At 31.7% G+C, this 19,294-nt stretch overlaps 1 protein-coding gene across 6 annotated transcripts in view; it reads right to left on the bottom strand.

Moving 5' to 3' along the window:
• AHI1 (Abelson helper integration site 1) overlaps positions 1 to 19,294 on the bottom strand; it is a 225,303-nt gene that overhangs the window by 133,041 nt on the left and 72,968 nt on the right. For all 6 annotated transcript variants that reach the window (XM_031964226.1, XM_031964225.1, XM_031964227.1 and 3 more), the window contains exon 18: positions 16,757 to 16,953. In XM_031964226.1, coding sequence (XP_031820086.1) covers positions 16,757 to 16,953 — 197 coding nt within the window. The remainder of the gene's footprint in view (positions 1 to 16,756; positions 16,954 to 19,294) is intronic.

The following is a 19,294-nucleotide window of genomic DNA, read 5'->3' as shown; positions in this document are numbered from 1 at the left end:
GGTCCTGAGTGATTGTGACAGTTCAGTGGTGGATAAAAACTCCTTTCTTCACTACTTTCCTACCAAAATTGCTCTGCTTTCATAGCAAAATATCCACAAAACATTTACACTCTTCATTCTGATGTCTTCTTTCAGATGTCCATTGTGAAGTATTTTAGTGGGGAAAGGGGTGATTATGATGATTTTTCAGCACTGTGAAAATCAAAATTGCTCTTCTATGAACAACTGAGTGAAAAAGTTGGATTAAAAATCCCCAATAATTATATATTACCATAAAATAAACTATAAAAATGCATTTTATATTTTATAGGAGAAAGATTTATTAGTGCTGGTAGGCACTTATAATTGAACTTATATTGGTGAATTTAAGAATCTAGAAATCATTAACTTCATATAATTTTAAGGAATTTGGATCTCTAAGAACATCTAATCTCTCTTAAGTAAAAAAATAAGACAGCTATAAATGCAAAGGATAAAAAATACCAAATGTATTTGATGATGTAAATCTTTCCACGCTTTTCTATATTCATTGTAGTAGTTTCCTCTTACAGCATAATAATATTCTATTACATTCAACTTGTTTGGTTATTCTTCTAATGTTGTGAATCTAATTTGCTTCCAATTCTTCACGATCACAAAAAGTGCTGATACAATCATTCAAAAACTTTACATGAGGAAAAAGTGGATGAAGAATACTTATTTGTTCAAACTATGATATACAAGTAGATATTTTATAATAAGAATCCATCAGTACATGTATTTTGGGGATATACAGTAGATAAGACTAGATGAACTGAGTCCAGAGCTGAAAAGTAGAGTGGGTTGAATATGCTGTTCAGAAATGTTTGTTATTGTTTAGTTCATCAGTCATGTCTGATCTCTTGGGATTTTCTTGGCAAAGGAAATGGAATGGTTTTCCATTTCCTTTTCTAACTCATTTTACAGATGAGGAAATTGAATCCAACAGGGGTAAGTGACTCAGATAGGGTCATACTAGCTAGTCAGGATCTAAGTTTGTAAATGAACTCAGATCTATTTGATTCCAACCCAGCACTCAATCCATTGCACTACCTTGGTGCCTTGTTCAAAAAGGTACAGTCCTTTTTAATGATCCAAGCTTCTTCATGTACCATGGTTTTAACATTGAGAGTCAGAGAGAGCCAAATATTTGGATGTGAATCATAGAGTAACAATTATTTCCAAAGAATCAAAATTACATTTTACTTAACGAGTAACTAAGAGCTTCATGGTGATCATAAGTATAATTTATATTATCAATGGAAAATAGTTCATAAGAAGTACAATTAAAAGATAAAGAGGAGATATATGTCAAAAAAAGCAAGTGAGTCAGTCACATAGAATGAGCTGGCAAGTCTGTTCTCTGAGTATAAACTGAAGCACATTTTTCATAGTATTTTTCTTGCTTTTTTTCCCTTCAATATGGCTAATACGGAAATATGCTTTGTAAGACTTTACATGTATAGCTGATAACATATTGCTTGCCTTCTCAATGGGTTGGGGAAAGGCTGGAGGAAGAGAATTTGGAACTCAAAAAAATTTTAAATGAATATGAAAAACAAAAAATCCTAAGGAAATAAATAATGTTTTTTTTTTAAATAAAGAAAAAACTAACACAAAACAGTCAAAAACAGATGATGTGAAATTATGACAATAAACTTGGTCCCAAGGAAGAGATCCTTATCCTATGTCCCTTGCAAAGTTTATGAATGGGACAAATATTGCATATATTTACATGTTAATAGTGTTTGTCCTTCATTATCAAAGAAGACCATGACATCAGACGGTCATGACATATAAATGAATTGGATTTAGCTGAGGAAGGGCTAGGCAAGGTCACCTGCTTCACTTTGTCCTCCAGAGCCATTTGGGTCCAGTGGCAAGATATAGATAAAAATGACCAGAGATGGCCCTGGATGCAATGGGACGCCTTGATCTTTTTAAATAAAGGTCTTTGACTGAGGCAATGCCCATCAATGATTAAGACTAGGTAAAATATGAAGCAGAGAATGACATCTTTTAGCAAGTATATGTGTATGTATATATGTATATGTGTGTGTTTAGATCTATTATATATTATATATTTATACTATAATATATAGAGTATATATATGCTATATATAGTATAAAGTATAAAAGGGATTCCAAGTAGTGAAGGAATTATGCCTCATCAGTCAGTACACATTTAAGAATCTGCCTTGTGCCAGGCACTGTGCTAAGTGCTGAGACACAAAGAAAAGCAAAAGATAGACCCTGCTCTCAAGTTCATGCTTATTAATTAAAGAGTAAACAAGAATGTGCAAACAAGATACAAGCAGGACAAATTGCAGATAATCAATAGAGAAGTATCTACAATAAGGAGACTAGGAAGAGAAAAAAAACATGTCTACTAGGTGTCAAGAAGTAAGCTACATGATTTACAAACATTATTTGATCCTTGTAACCATACTGGGAATTAGTGCTATGATTATACTCATTTTCCAGAAGAGAAAACTGAGGCAGACAGAAATTGAATGATTTGCTTGGGTCACCTAATTATTAGTAAGTGTCTGAGGCTGAAGCTGAAGTCAAGCCTTGGTATCTGACTCCATGCCTTATGCCCTTATAGCTTCTTGATTGTTATAGACAGACAGATAAGTATTGTTGATTTTTTTCTTCTATTTTTCCCTTTTTTCTTTTGAAAAAAAATTTTTTTTTTTGTAAAAGATGCCTCTCCATGGAGTGGTAGAAGGATATGGGGGGAGATGCAGGCCCTCTAAAAAAGGATATGAATCAAATCTATTTTAAAAAATGAAAATCCCACAGAATGTTTGGGGTTTAGTGTATTCTTTATGAAGGATAAAGAAGATGACATAAACCAAATTTTCAAGGGTTGGGAAGATCCACAGGGATAGTCTGTGAGCTGTACCATTAGAGGAAAACCCCAATTCATGAAAGCATATATCAATTCATATAGGGACCAATTTGTACACTAAGAATGGGGTAAATATTTATTTTAAGAAGAAAATTTAAGAGAAGGGAAGACTAGTTAATTCTTTGTGATGGTCAACTGCTCAAGCAAGACTTTCAGTTGGAGTTTCTCTTCTTCCATAAATATGTAATATAAACATTTAGGCTAAGTGGGTGTAAATGTGTATTTTTGGAGGCAGAGGGAGATGAAGATGACACCTTTTCCTTCTTGGTAAAATTTAAACATATTAGCCATCAAAATTATATGAACAAAGAAATCTACACAAAAAATTTTAAATATCTATATTCATTTGAAGATGGCAGCAATTAAACTGTTCAGTGAGTTAGATCCTATGTCCTCTTCAGCAAACTTTTTTTCCCTGTATATTTTATTGTGGAATTTGTTGTAATCCTCATAATTTTTTACATAGTTCAATTTAACACATATATTGTTATTTTGATTCTGCATTCTTTTTTTCATTCCACATCACTACATATAAATCATATCATACTATTTTTGGCCTTTATATCTGAAAATTTTTAATGTAACAATAATATATTATGTTGACAAACTACAGATTTTCATTATTCACCAAATTGAGAACAATAGGTTGTTGTCATTTCTCTGCTATTACATATGATACTATAAATATTTTTCTAGTGAGAATTTATTTTTGTTTCCATTAATAACATCCTTAGTATTAGTGGTAGTAGTTAATGGTAGAAAGACCCTAAAGTTCTTACTATATAACTGTTTTGAAAAATATTATAGTAATTCACAAATCCCTTATTGGTTTTACAGTGTGCTTGTTCTCAACTGGCCTGCCAGCACAGAATTTTATCATCTTAAATTCTTTTTCAATTTAACACTGCCAATCCAATAAGGCCTGCAGGCTGAGGTGATGCTGGTACTATCAACTACTGCCAGAAGGCCAAGCAACAATGCTCCTCATGACTGCCTGAGCTTCTGAATGAGGGTCAAAATATTACTGCCCTCTCATGTCTATTTTTCCTTCTGTAATTGTTCCTTTTATGAACAGTTAAGAATTTTACTCTTCTCTGCAGCCCTGAATAGCTATAACATTCCTTTTTCAATTCATTTCTATTATAAATTTCATCCACGCATTTATACATTCAGATTATTGGCTTAATTGAAAGTCATTATGATAAAGCTTATCAAATGTGGATCTCATTCTATTTTTATCATAACTTTATCTAATTTTTATAGCAGTTATTATCGAATATTAAAACCCTTCACTGTTTTTTGACACTTAAATTTATCAAACTCAAGTCTATTATGTTCCTTTCATCTTAATTTTGGATTTTCTAATTCATTCCTTCTGTCTATCCATTTCTTCTACTTTTGATAGTGACAGAGTAAAGTAACTTATCCATATGTATGCTTATCAAGAGATGTCCCTAAAGTTTTAGTATAGTTTTAAGCAAATGCATTAAGATTTTGGGAATACCATGCATTTACATGAGCATGAAGTATATGTATTGTTTGTCTAAATATACACTATAAAGTGGTAAACAACTTTAATGAGCATACATCACTTTGATAGATGGTAATAATGGTAATAATCAGAGTTTGAAGAAATTTATCTTTGTTTTTATATCTTTAAGGAATTATCATTCTGATATATGCATAGGTAATAGTATCTTACTGAAGAGATTAGCATTTAAGATAGCATTTCACTGTATTTAGTCAATTTTTTTTGTTAATTTGTAAACAATAAATCTAAGGGACTCTTATATTATCTGTGTCTTTCAGTCAATTATATGACTGTAATTTCCATTCAATTCAAAAGCATTTAAGAACTTCTATGTATGTGGCAGGCATTTATCTGCTGGCTACTGAGGACACAAAGACAAAATTAAAAAAAAGAATTACTGACCTTATGGAGCTTAAACTCTTATAAGGAAAAAATGATAAAAATATTGTCTACTGTAGAAAATCACTTTATTTTTTAAAAGCTTTTCTGTTCCTTTCTCATACTTTAATTGTTCTCAATCACGTGCAGATATTAAGCTCAGATGATCAAATGCAATGACACTATCATCTATTTCATGCAGTTTGATGTTGCAAAAAGATCACATCTTATCCCTCTCTGCCTATATTGTGGGATCAATTCATCAGAGGGAGCTAATTCAATGTGCTCAAGGTCCCAGAATCACAGATTTAGGGCTAGAAGACAGTAGAGAAGAGGTCATCAAGCCCAACCATCTAATTTTACAGATGAGTAAAGTAAGCCACAGTGGTGGTGACTTCCCTAGGATCACACTGCTAATAATGAAGGATTTGAACCAGGCCTTCCTGATTCTAGTTCTAATTCCCTGTCTGTTATGCCACTTTTTCTTGGTTCCCAAAATTGCCCCTAGCCCCCAATACCATGAAATCACCAGTGGAACAATTTGGACTCTGTCTTCAGGAGACTGGGCTATCTTCCCTTATTATACAATTCCTTGATGACACCATTTATGTTTATTCTTTCTTGAAGGTCCTCATCGGTTATATATAGCAGCCTGCTCATAACCTCCTAGTTCCCTTCCTACTGACTTCTGGGCAATATTAATTTTAATTCCTCAGAAACTGCTTTATTCTGTGTCTGATGCATGACCCTATGCAACTCTTATAAGTGACACCCCACAATCCTGCCACAAGAGCGAAATTGCCTCAATTTCTCTTGATTGTAGCATAAGGACAATTGATAACTTTTTAAGTTTTTATGTTTTTTTCTCACTCACATATTTCTTGAATAACATCCTTTATATTAATTTTCTTTCTGAATTCCTTCCTTATAATATCTGGCATCTGCAGCATATTGCCAATGGTGATGCCTGTACAAATAGTATAAATGATGTAGAGGAAATATGTGATTAGATAGGAGAGGAGAAGCAATCACATAATGAGAGTAAAGGTTAATAGATGGATAATTTGAGTGCTTTAACCAGGGAACATTAAATTATCACGAGGAAGATCTTCTGCATGTCACGTAGATCTCCTAATAGGAATACCTAGGTCAGCATAGATAGAAATTGTCCAGGAGCGTAGGATCTTAGATTGAGTTGTATAGACCTTAAAAGTTAGCTAGTTTAACCTCTTCATTGTATAAATGTGGAAACTGCGGCCAGATAGGTTACTTTACCAAAATAACAAGAAGCTATGGAAGCATTGTGATATGTACTACTTATCCATGCTGATGAGGACAGAAGTTATATATGTATGCATATATTTACAAATATATATATCTATACACATACACACAAACATATTTAAGTATATGTAGGTATTCCAATAGTTTTCTAAACCACTCTAGAAAGTAACTGTTTTTACATTTTTCCTAAAAAAGTTTTATACAGTTCAAAAGATTAATTTTTACATCTTTTACCATGTTTAATATTTGTAACAGCAATGTTGTAATTCAATTAACAAGTCTTTTTTCTATATTTCTTTTTTTAATTATTCATATACTTTCAGGAAAATAAAAATCTATCATCTGCATGGTCTCCTAATTCTCACCAGAGCACTGATTTGTAGTTTCTGTATATCCCACACTTCTAAGCAATTTTTGCCCCATGGCCTCATATATAGGAGAAAAAATAGATTGTCATGATTAGCAACAGTAGACCTGGATCACAGCAATAATGATATCATCAGTATCATTTTCATCTTTAACAATAACTACTATGATATGTTTGCTTGATCTTTATTTAGCAAGATATTTTTGACACTCTAGCTTGGTTTTTGTGTCCTTTTTCCTAGTTGCTATAATCTTAAGTTAAAATAAGCAATTTGCAAAGTTATTTACTGAACTTTGAATGTATTTGAAACCATATAAATTTTAGAATAATTAATCATGATACTTTCAAGAAGTACTGGGGAGACTGGTCTTATGCAAAAAGGAAGGAATTAAGGAATAATAAAGTGTTAAATTATATGGTACTGACATATCCAGAAAAACTTGAGCTAGAGAAGATTTCAAGGAAAAGATGAAACTTAAGATGTGCTGGCAAGTATGAATGGCATTTAGATAAATGAAGGAGAGAAAGAACATTCTGCATGTGTTTGCATGGAGGAGATGGGGTGGAAAGAGAAGTACAGCAATAAGAGGAGTAACAAATAACATAAGAAAAGGCATATGAAAGGGATAACTATGGCAGACATCATGCTATCAATAATCTGAAATAGGATTATGTAGAGTGAGGCAATATTGTCAAATGTCTTGAAAGTCAAGCAAGGTGGTAATAATATCAAGGAGACTTGATATTATTGTTGTCCTGACAAAGAGAGTGCCATGAGAATGTTAGTTTAGAAAATTCACCTGGTTTTCAAGACAAACAACATAAATTGAAAACAAAGCATCCAGCTTATCAAAATATAATCTTGGCATGAGATGAGTGAGGGAATGGATTTGGTGGCAAGGGCAGGATTGAGGAAGGAAATACATCACCAAATGTAGATTTCAAAGGAACAAATGACAAGACTTGGTCAAAAATTGGATGAAGGGGTAAAAGAAAGAAAAGTAAAAGATGATTCTAATATTTTTGGCTTAGAAAACTAAATAAGAAATACCTACAGGGATAAAAAAAAAATTCCATTTGACTACTTGGCACAAAGAGGAAAAATTCATCTATATAGTATACAATTTAAGCAATAACTAGGTCATAGTACGAATTTGAAATTGTCAAAATTCCTTGAGGTCACAACTTCTTAACTTTTATAATCAACCCCATCATTCAATAAGTATTTCTTAATAGGTACCATGTTAAATTTTGAGGAGAAGAAAACCAAAGTCAACAGTTCTTGCTCTTAAGTTATTTACATCCTAATGGGGGCTGCATATAGATCAGATACAAGATAATCTTGAAAAGGAAGATAGGAACAGTAGGACCTACTCCTGAAGAAGACGGTACTTGAGCTGAGTCTTTAAAAAAGTCATAGGTTTTAAGAGGCAGTAAATCTTCTGGTGATGAAAATTCTTGACTTTAATTAGATTGATACTTCAAAGACAGACACAATGTTACTAGATGTATATTTCGAGCAATTTTAGCTGGGGAGAACCTGAAAAAACATTTTTGCAGTTTTCAAGAACCCATGGTTTATGGAACAAAAATACATACAAGTAAGATTTAATAGATAAAAAAGTGACCATAATTTCATTTAGATAAAGTATTGAAAACTTTAAATTTTATTATCAGATATTAAAATTCAAATAGATAAAATAATTATATTCAACATTGTCCTTTTCCAACATCCATTTTTTAAAAACAATATACACTGTTTTCAAAGAGTTGCAAAAAGATATGTTATAAAAACAGAATTGAGGGTTTGTTTCAAATACATTCAAAATGTTTTTAAAGTGTCCAGAATTTTTTGTTTAGAATCATGAAATACCAGCTGTTCTATTACCATAATATCTCAACTTTATTTGCTAAAATTGAGTTCATGATTATGACAAATGAAATGACTTTGTGACAGCATACTTATTCATCTCATCTAAAATGTCCATAATCTTTGAACCTGAGATTTCCCTATTAGGAAAATATATATCAAAAGACAAAGTTACCAACTCCATTGGAAAGGCATTACTTGTATTGTATTTTAAGTTCAGAGAGAAAGGTAACATATTTTATACTTCTTTTACATCATCTACAACAGGAGGGTCAAACTCAAGTAGAAAAAGAAATCACTAAACCATTTATAAGGATCTCTGCTGACATACTGATTCAGAAGATCACATATTGGCATTATCTAAATGTAATTATATTTCTATTTAGTTAAATATTTGCCAATTACATTTTAATTTGACTGAAGCAATTCTTAGGAATGATGCAGACCACACTGCATGTTTGACACTATTGAAACATAAGTTATAGCATATTTAACAGATATTTGCTGATTTGAATTATCAGAATTATTAACTATTAGCAGATAAAAGAATTGAGAAATTGAGAAAATAACAACAGATGTCAGAGCCAAAGAAAAAATGTTGGCCTCCTGACTCTTAATTAGTACTGTTTCTATTATCTCACATGGCTTTTATTATATTCTGAGCTAGCTTTACATCTTATGCAAAAATCATATTTTTAATGGAAACTGTCAAAGCAAGAATTGTGTCTTTACAGGTGTTTAAAAAAAGAAAAGAAGCCCAAAACAGTAGTTGCAAATTCACAAAATTAAAAAAGTTTACCATCTTTTGAAAGCTAAATCACCACAAGAAAAACAGAAATTAATTCCTGGGGGACAAAAAAGAGAGAATTCCAAACACCTGGCTTTCCTTAAATATAAAGAAAACAACAAAAAGACTACTGTGTAAATGGAATTGATTAAATCTGGATAAAAATGTGTAGATCTTAGAAGAAAGATCATCTACAGTTGAGAAATGGATAAATTTTAGTGAATTTTTTTTAAATTCAGAAGATAACCTGCGTGTAAAGCTATGCTTTATTATAATAATTATAATTTATTATAATACCCTTGAGGTAAACAGAAAAGAGATTCATTTTCAAAGGTTTTATCCAAGTACTTCCATCCTGAGGCAACAAGATCCTCTGAAACAGAGAGTGGGAAGGGGTAGGAAGTGGGTAATGGACATGACCTTAAAGTTAAAGGAAACAATTCATTTGAGCTAAGTTTGTTTCTCTTCTGTTAAAATATTAACTGTACACCTTGCCTTCTCCCTTTGTTTTTAATGTCTCCTTTTTCCCTTTGGTTTGGAATTTAACTGTCCTTTAGCGCGTTTTATTTATTCTTTCTCATCCTTTCACTCACTTGGGTATGACAGCTACAAGAAGGGTGTGAGGGGAAAAAGAGAAACTGCAAAGACAGGTGGTTCCAGACTGTCAAAGTCGTGGAAGAAAAAAGAATGAAATAAGGTGGATAAGCTAGTTTTTATTTCCACCTTTAAATTGCTATATTGTTTTTGTGCAGATGAAGTGATTTTGCCATGTAATAGGTTCTCATTCTCCTATTCTCATACAAGGAAACTATTTTCCTGAAAGAATAATTTTTTTATATTTAAAAAATATGTTTTACAATATTAATACAACTTTTGAGATCCTGAGATCTGAACAGCTATGCATTTTAAGTTACAATATAAATTTTTAAGTCTACAAGGAATTTTGCTAATTTAAAGTTTATATGAGTTATACAGATAGAAATGATTTTTTGATTCTTCTGTCAGAGATGAAAACAGAAGACTATATCATGATGCTTGAGACCTCAGACTGCTATTTTTCTAAAATAAGAAAAGAAGAAGAGAAAGAAAGAACTATTTTTGTAGGATATTGTTATTTAAGTTAGAAGGGTCTGCAGATCATTTAGTTTTTCAATGATTGAATAAGTAATTAAAATAGACAAATCATTAAATGACTCTAAGATAATAACAAGTAATTCAGCATTATGGTATCCAAGAGTAAATGGAATTCCAATCTACATTGCTATTCATCTAGGAAGATTGAGCAGTTGTTGTCTTTTATTCCTGAAGAGGACCAAAATGTCATCACTATGTTAAGAGTCAAATTATAGCATGTCTGACTGTGTCTGATCAGACCAATATAAGCTTGGAATGCTCTACCACAGATCAGCCCCAAACAGTCCATGTGAACACTTGGGGTAGATTTTCTAGATTTGTGCATATCACATTTCTCTTGAGCTACTTCAATTCTTTTTGGCTCATACAGCATTAACATTGATGAGGGGATGCCATGTTGGGTGGTCCTGTGCCAGTGTCTCATGATGCACAATCAATTCCAACTGAGAGTATCCTTATATTGCTTTTTCTGACCACCATGTGAGTGCTTGTCCTATATTAAGTCTTTTTGGCAACTGTCCATTGGATATTCAAACAATGTGGCCGATCCACAGGAATTATGTGCTTTGAAGTATCCAGGAAGATAATTGTATAGTTGAGTAATGGAAAACTAGGTGAAAAGCATAATCAAGGAGGTAGTAGTGGGGAGGGTTCCAACATTGGTTAGTGTCTTTTTGTCACCTAAAAGAATTGGCTTTATTCTAGAAAGAAAGCACAATGGAAAAGGGGTTCAAACCCTATGGGGTAATGGCAAAATCTGCTTAGAGAGGACAATCCAGAATGGACACCTTAGAAGTTTTGACTTTATGAGAAATACTGGGAATCTATTTTAGAGGAAAAGGGGCATGAATTTTGGTTCAAAGGAATATAGGAAGAAAGAAAGGATCGATAATGTAGAGAGAGAGAGAAATCCTCTTTGGAAAGGAGTATAAAAAATAAAATAAAAAAACCTCATGAATGAAACTATTTAAGGGGGAAAAGAGGATCTTTCTAATAGAATAAGAGGAGGATAGTGGTTAAATAACTAAATAAAAGCAAGCAAAAAAAGGGAATGAATAAGCAAAACTACAAAGGGAAAGATGTAAATAAAACTAGGGGAAGAGAACCAATGAGAATAGGGATTATCTTTTTAAAAAGCTATGGGAACATAGTACTGTGCTTACATAAGAAAAGAAAAAAAAATTAAAGAATCAGTATTAGAGACAAATAAGGCAAAGTAGAAAATTAACTTCCATAACTTTAAATGTGAATGGAGTAGACAACACATTACAATGAAAAAGAGTGACAAGTTGAACAGGAAAACAAAACCCTGCAATGTGTTGTTGCTTACAAGAAGCACATTTAATAAACAAAAAATATGCAAAACAAAACCAAAGAGATTGGAAAAAAAATTATCTTTAAATGAATACAAAAAAGTGGAATTTGCAATCATGTTGACAGAAAAAATAAACATTCAAAAACAACAACCAAAAAAAAAAAAGGAAATTATATGATGCTAAAAGGAACTACTGACAATAAACCAATATCAGCAACAAACTCGTGTATGTTCCAAATGCTTTAGCATTCACATTCATAAATGAAATAATATCTGAGCTTCAAAAAAACATAGAAAATTAGACAATAATGATTGTAAACATCTATATCCCTCTCTGAATTTTGAATATGTCTAACAGTTACAAGAGGGAAAATAAGAAAGTGAATAAGTTGCTGGGAAAATTAAGATTTAAAAGATTTATGGTGTCTTCTAAAAGGAAATGCAAAAAAATCTTATTTCCCAGCACCACCTGAAATTTTTACAAAATTGATCACAGATCAGGGCATAGAAATATTGCAAACAAATGGGAAAAAGCAAAAAATAGAAAATATATCTTTTTACAAAGCACAGCACAATTAGAATTGTCTAGTTAAGAGATCACGAACAAAAGACACAGATCCAAATAAAGAATTAAAAATAAAATATTACATAATGAGTGGATCAAAAAACGAATAATAGAAATGACAAGTATGTGAAATTAAATGGTAATGATTAACAACACACCTAAATTTTGGGGATATGGCTAAAGCAGTCCTCAAGGGAAAATTTACATCTCTACATTAATAAAAAGGTTTATCTATATTATATTACAATGTATTCATTAAAATTACATGATCTCTATATTGACCATATAAATTAATATCAATTGTAACCATAGCTCATACTTTAACAACATAGAAAAAGAGAGGATATATGAGCTAAATATGCATTTTAGAAACTAAAAAAACTAATAAATAAAATTAAAATTAGCACAGAAAAAAAGTTTTTAATTAAGGAAAAATAAAAATTGGAAAACAGAAAAGATCCCATAGAAACAATAAATAAGACTAAAAGCTGTTTCTTTGAAAAGACTACTAAACTTGATAAACCATTTGCTAATCTGATTTTTTACAAGAGGACAGAAAACACAATAAATAAAATAGCAAATGAATAAATAAGGCAATAATAATATGACCAGAAACAAAATAAGAATCATCAGAACCTATTATGCACAGTTATTTTCAAACTTTTGGAAGAGCAGATAGAGATCTTAAATAACTCGATCTCAGAAAAGTAACTAGATATATGTAAAGTAACAGCAAAAGGAGAAAACAACAGCAGCAGCAACAAGCTCCTGTTGGATTTACCACAGAATTCTAAGAAATTTTAAGAGTACATTAGTATTCATGCTTCATAAATTATTCTGAAAATATAACTAAACTAATCAAGGGCATTTACATTATTCTGTACCTTGGGTATTACTTTTTTTGCTCTAAAGACCATTCTCCTAGATGGAGAGAAGAGAAGTAAAATAAAAGATGAATAGTTTTCACTGATCATCCCTTATGCCTGAGATATCTTCGCTCTTCACCTAGGGTTACCCTAGCTTCCTTTTGATCCCAGATAAAAATCTTTCCTTCTAAAGGAAGCTTTTTCTGATTCCTCCTAAATTTCCTCTAAAGTGCCTTTCCTTTGTTGATTGACTATTTCCAATTTTTCTTTGTATATAATGGTTTACATGTTGTCTTTTCCCATTAGATTGTGAGCTCCTTGAAAGCCTTTCTTTGTATATTCAAGTCCTTAATACATCGGCACACGATAGATACTTAATATTTATTGACTGACTGTTTCCCATTATCGTTATTCTATTTGTCTCAAACAAAGGTCCTGGGCTTTCTTTCATTGTCTCTTTGGCCTTAACCTTTGAAAGAGACGGATAAAACATCAATTCAGGAACTTCCTCAATCCTCAAATGTATATCACCATTCATGCCTAACCATCTTGTTTGACTGGCACATCTTCTCCCAAAAGTCTGCCATAGAACAGCTATCAATGTGTTATCTCATTGCCACAATAAACATTAATTAAATATTGGTACTGAAGAGATGTTATCTTTCATTCTCCAAAAGATAAAACAGTCAAAAAAGATAAATCACTCATGGAAAAATATCTCAAATCACAATTTTAATCACATAAAACTGAAAAGTCATTGCACAAAATCAAAGTAGGATGCAAACAATGAACTGGGAAAATCACTCCCATCAAATTTATCTGATGAAGATTGACACTCAACACATATAATGAAAAGATTCAAGTATGTAATAATAAAAGTCATTCCTCAATATGTACATGGTAAAGGATAAAAAAAGCAATTTTAAAAAGAAAGGTAGCAAAGTATTAAGAACCCTATCAAAAATGCCACAAAGAACTAGTAAAAAGAGAAAAAAGAGAAAGAGATTCTGAAATTCTATCTAACAACTTTCAGACTGGCAAAAATGGCAAACATGATGCAAATTACAATTGCTGGAGGAAATGTGAGATAACAAGCACACTAATATGAACTGGTATAATCATTATGAAATGTAATCTGGAATTATACACAAAAAGTCACTAACTATGAATACCTTTTTAATCCAGGGATACTCTTATTATGATTTACACTTTAAAAAGAGAAAAAACATAGGACAGGACCCATATGTACAAGAATAATTATTGCAGCATTTTTTGCTACAGTAAAAAATTGAAAACCATGAAAGAGTTCTTCAATTGAGGAATGGTTGAATAAATTATGGCATATAAATTTAATAGGCTACTATTGTAGCATGAAAAAATTAAAGGATGAATTTAAAGAAATCTGGAAAAACTTATAAACTGATTAAAAAGTGAAGGGAGCAGAAGCAGGAATGTAGTAACTACAATGTTGTAAAGAAAAACAACTGTGAAAGACTTAAGAACTCCATTCAATACACTGATCAACCACAATTAATGATAGATGATGAAACATTCTTACCTCCTAAAAGAAAAGTAAAGAACTACAAATGTAGTATTAGATCTATGTTTTCAGAAATGGATAATGTATAAATTTGCTTGTTAAAAAGTTCTTTTTAAGTTTTGAAGTAGTTAAAATTGGGAGAAACAGGATTAAAGATACTCATGAAATTAATAGAAAGGCAGTTTTTTTTAAACTCAACAATGCATTAAAAAAAGCATTCAAACTACAACTTAATGCAATGGTGTTCTTCATAAAATAATAAAAACTATGTTAATGAAACTATTAGAGCCAGATGTCCACATGTGAGATGTAAAGAAGAGGGTTATTCTCTTTTGTTTAGGAGATATGGCCTCTGAGGTTCTAATTAGATCTAAGATATTATAAAACTTGCACTTTTTAAAAATTTTTTTAGTTAACACTGAATTCTAGGATATAAATTCTGAGAAGAAACAATTCAATTTTTTTTGGTTAACACTTCCTTTCCATATATTGTATTTTTTAAAAGAGAAGCAAAGAAAATAGAATAAGCTACAGAGATCCTTAAACTTTTTTCACTTGCAACACTTTTTTTGCCCAAGAAATTTTTGTGGCCCCGGGTATATAGGTATGTAAAATAGGTATACAAATCAAACATTTATTGATGATAAAACATAACTTCACAACCTCCACATTCAGTTATGAGACTCCATGGAGGGTTGTAACTCATAGCTGAGTAAGTTAAGATGTAGAAGACCCAAGTTTTCCTGACTCCAAATTCTGTTTCTGATAGCTAATTAGTGTGTGAGCTTCAGAAAATTACATACTCTCTCTGATATTCAGTTTTTTTCCTCAATAAAGTGATCGAGGTTTTATTAGATGGCCTCTGGATCTTTTCTTTTCTAAATCTATGATTCTATGACCCATAGGAGTGTCAGTTGCCCATTATTAGAGTTTTAAAAACAAATATTAGGTTCATCCAACAGGAGTTCTGAATCCAAACAGATCTACGATTAAATGGGTACTCTATTTAGTGGAGAGTATTACACTATGTATTAGAAACCTACATAGAGAAGAGTGTAGGTCAAATTCCTTTATCACTATCAAGTCCTATAAGTTTATTAATAAATATATGCATATTAATATAGATAATGATATTTAAAAAACAATGGCTAACAAGAATCATGAGATTTCTTCATAGAAGATAGGTTTAAATTACTGGCCTAACTCACAAGGCTTACTGGATTCAAATATGATATTTCTTTTTAAAATATTATCTAAATTTAAATATGGGCAGCTTGGTGGCACAGAAGATAGACTGCCAGGCCTAGAGTCAGGAAGACATGAGTTCAAATATAGCATTAGACAATTACTAGCCAGAGTGACCCTTACCACATCATTTAACCCTATTTGCTTAAGTTTTCTCACTTGTAAAATGAGCTAAAGAAGAAAATGGTATACTACTCCAGTATCTTTGCCAAGAAAACCCTCAAATGGGGTCAGGAAAGTGTTGGATACATCTTAAAATATTGAAGAACCAAAAGGTAAACAAAATATTTAATTATGCATTCTAATTTTTAAACTCAGATTGTAATACTAGAATATTATGACTGACTTTTAAGAATGATCAAGAGTAGACTCCTGAAAGGAGAGGTGCATCTATTCTAGTACAAGCAATCGCACCTGACAAGTGACCTTTGAATCTTCAGGGATCTCTGGAATAATTGTAAGACATACATGAAATCATATGCACACCCAATACTGTCATTCTGTCACTGTGTTTCTTCTCAATGGCTTAGTATCATTGAGCACTAATGATATATCTATTATCAGGCAGCGAGATGAAAAAAGTTATAACAAACAAGAATCATTCATGCTAGAAAAGACTCTTATCACCTTCACAGTATGTCAGCTGAATTCCAGTATCAATTCAAAATGTTTGCAGTGATTAGTCCTTCCATTCATGGACATGCCAAATATTCTGATTGGAGAACTTATAATTTTGGAATATACAATGACCTTTGAGAGATTAGACATACACGAAGGTAAAGAAGAACACTCCTGATCTTGTTTTCTAGCATCTCTGGCAAGCTGATTCCAAAATCCCTGACCCGCTCTAAAAGCTTTATATATGTAGCTCTGAGGGATGAAAGGCTGTCACAGACATAGTAAGCATCATAACAACTTCTGAACTATTGGGGTCTGACATACCGTGACTGTTTCAAGTTTCTTTTTCACTTTCTTCATTCTCATAGACATTGTAGCATCATTGACAAATTGATCAGTGGCAGATGCCACTGTATCTTGCACTGCTGAAGAATTGTTAAAAATCAGTGGATTTCTATGTGTTCCAATTGTTGTGAGTGATCCATTGAAATCTTTGACCATTTCAGCCTGCTGCTGTGCAACTAGAAAAGAGTTGACTTAGATTAGTGATCAAATAGCATGTTCAAAAATATAAGTTTTATTTTATTAAACACAGTGAAAATTTTTCAAAATAATGTTTATTGTAATTTTAAATTAACATAGGTTAATCACATGCTAAAATTTTAAAACTTGTTCTTGTAGCATAATTATTTTTATTAAAACACTTTACAGATCAGAATTTAATTAAAAGTTACTTAGGTATATAATTGAACTTTTGAATTTGAGGAAAATCAGAGAAGAAAAACCTTGCTTTCCTCTCCTTGGTCCCTCAGACTAAAGGGATATAAATATTAAACTGAAACCCTTCTATATATGTGTAAGTATATGTGTGTGTGTGTGTGTAATAGGATAAAGTAGAGTCATTTTTAAATGTTTTTTACCAAGTAAATAATGAGAAGTCACTGAAGGATTTGGGGTAGGAAAATTATATGATATAATATAGTTTTAGTTTAGTACCTGGCCCATAGGCACATGATGAATTTTTATTTACTGATTGATTATTGATTATCTAGCCTCTTTTATCCATTCTTTACAATTAATAAATAAATTATTGAATGAATGAATAAAAGATATCTTTAACTTCACTTGGTATATCTAAAACTTTCACTTTACGGTTTTATCAGTGAAGTTTTCAAAAAGGCTTTTTAAACTATTTATAATACATCAAAATATTTCTTAATTTTACTGATAATAGAAATAATATTACAGAGTAGAAAGAGAACAAATCATGAAGTCAGAAAGAAATGTGTACAATCTTAACTATGAAAACTGATGTTGAGAAGGGTTAAATGATTTGTCCATGACAACACAAGTATTAAGCATAAGAAATAGGATTTCATCTTATGTCTTCTTACTCCAAATAAAAAATTCATTCTACTAGCCTCTCCTTGTCTATGATCAATTTCTTTAGATACATTTTTTTAACTGAGGCAAATGGATAGAATATTTTATATCATCAGTCTCTGCATTTTCAAATTATACTATTGATGGAAGCATTATTTTTTATGTGAAATTATAATCAAAAAGACTCTTCAAAATCCCATTTGGAGTTTTCTTGGCAAAGATAGTAAAGTGGTTTTCATTTCCTTCTCCAGCTCATTTTACATATGAGGAAACTGAGACAAACAGAATTAAGTGACTTGTCCAGGGTCACACTGCTAGTAAATATCTGAGGCTGGATTTGAACTCTAGTCTTTCTGAAGCTTTTTCAGACCTGATGCTCTTTCTATTGTACTATCTCGCAGCTTATAGGAATTACTTCTACACTATGTTAACTGTAAGACTCTTCTTTGATTTGATTGCATAAAAAAAAAAATTGCAGCTTACCTATATGCCAGAGATGCTTTTATACACTTCTTATAAAAATACAAATAATATAGTTCACTTTGAGACTTAGAAATAATTTTTGTGCAAGGTCTATTGCTGCTGGAAGCCTTCTTTAATTCAAGAGAATTCTTATTTCTAATTGACTGTTGCTTTTCAATATTTGGATCCTCTGGAACAGCAGTAGCAGCAGCATATTTGTCATGATAAACAATATGTCTAGCATCTCCCACACAGAAAAGGAGATTCTGAAGGTGAGCTACTGCTCTAAGCAATAGCTTCTGGGATTCTCCCTCATTCCTCATTCTCTGCTAAGATGGATGAGGCAGTGTCAGAACGTGTTAATAGTGCTCCCACAATGCTCACAGGCTGGATAAGCTTTAGGACCCAACTCTGAGAAATCCTGTTCTATTATTTTTTTTAGCTGAGGGACTCAGGGAATGACAAGGACAAAGTGAATTCCTAAACCATTTAATGTCGAATGGGATTTGTGACAGTCATAAAACTGTTCAAAAACCTGTAAGAAATTTTGGATAGATGTCCTAAGTCTCAGAACACACAAGATGATTGGGTTCTACTATCATTCTTCAGGATCTTTACTCATTTCTGGAATTTTATACTACCACAATTATAATAGCTCTTGACACTTGCATAGTACTTTGGGGTTTATAAATTAATTTTTTTTCACAACACTACCATAAAACAGGCAGCTAATGAAGTGACTCACCTATGGTCATGTAGCTATTAAATGTCTAAGGTAGGATTCAAACTCAAATCTCTTGGAACTAAGTCTAAAATGATTTCCTCTACATCTCACTGCCCTTAAATATGTTCGTTTAGCCTTGGCTTCAAATAACCTCAAGGTTAAACTACCATATTGATTTATACCCTCCCCTTTACCCTAACTAGTCAAAGATGGCTTTTATCCTATTATTAGTGCATTATTTCTCCACTGTGACTCTGCCATCTCTGCTGTCACCTATATTTAAATGCTTAGTG

The sequence above is a fragment of the Sarcophilus harrisii genome, chromosome 4, assembly GCF_902635505.1.
Source record: "Sarcophilus harrisii chromosome 4, mSarHar1.11, whole genome shotgun sequence".
NCBI classification, from domain to species: Eukaryota; Metazoa; Chordata; class Mammalia; order Dasyuromorphia; family Dasyuridae; genus Sarcophilus; species Sarcophilus harrisii.
This window is presented reverse-complemented; position numbering and strand designations above follow the sequence as displayed.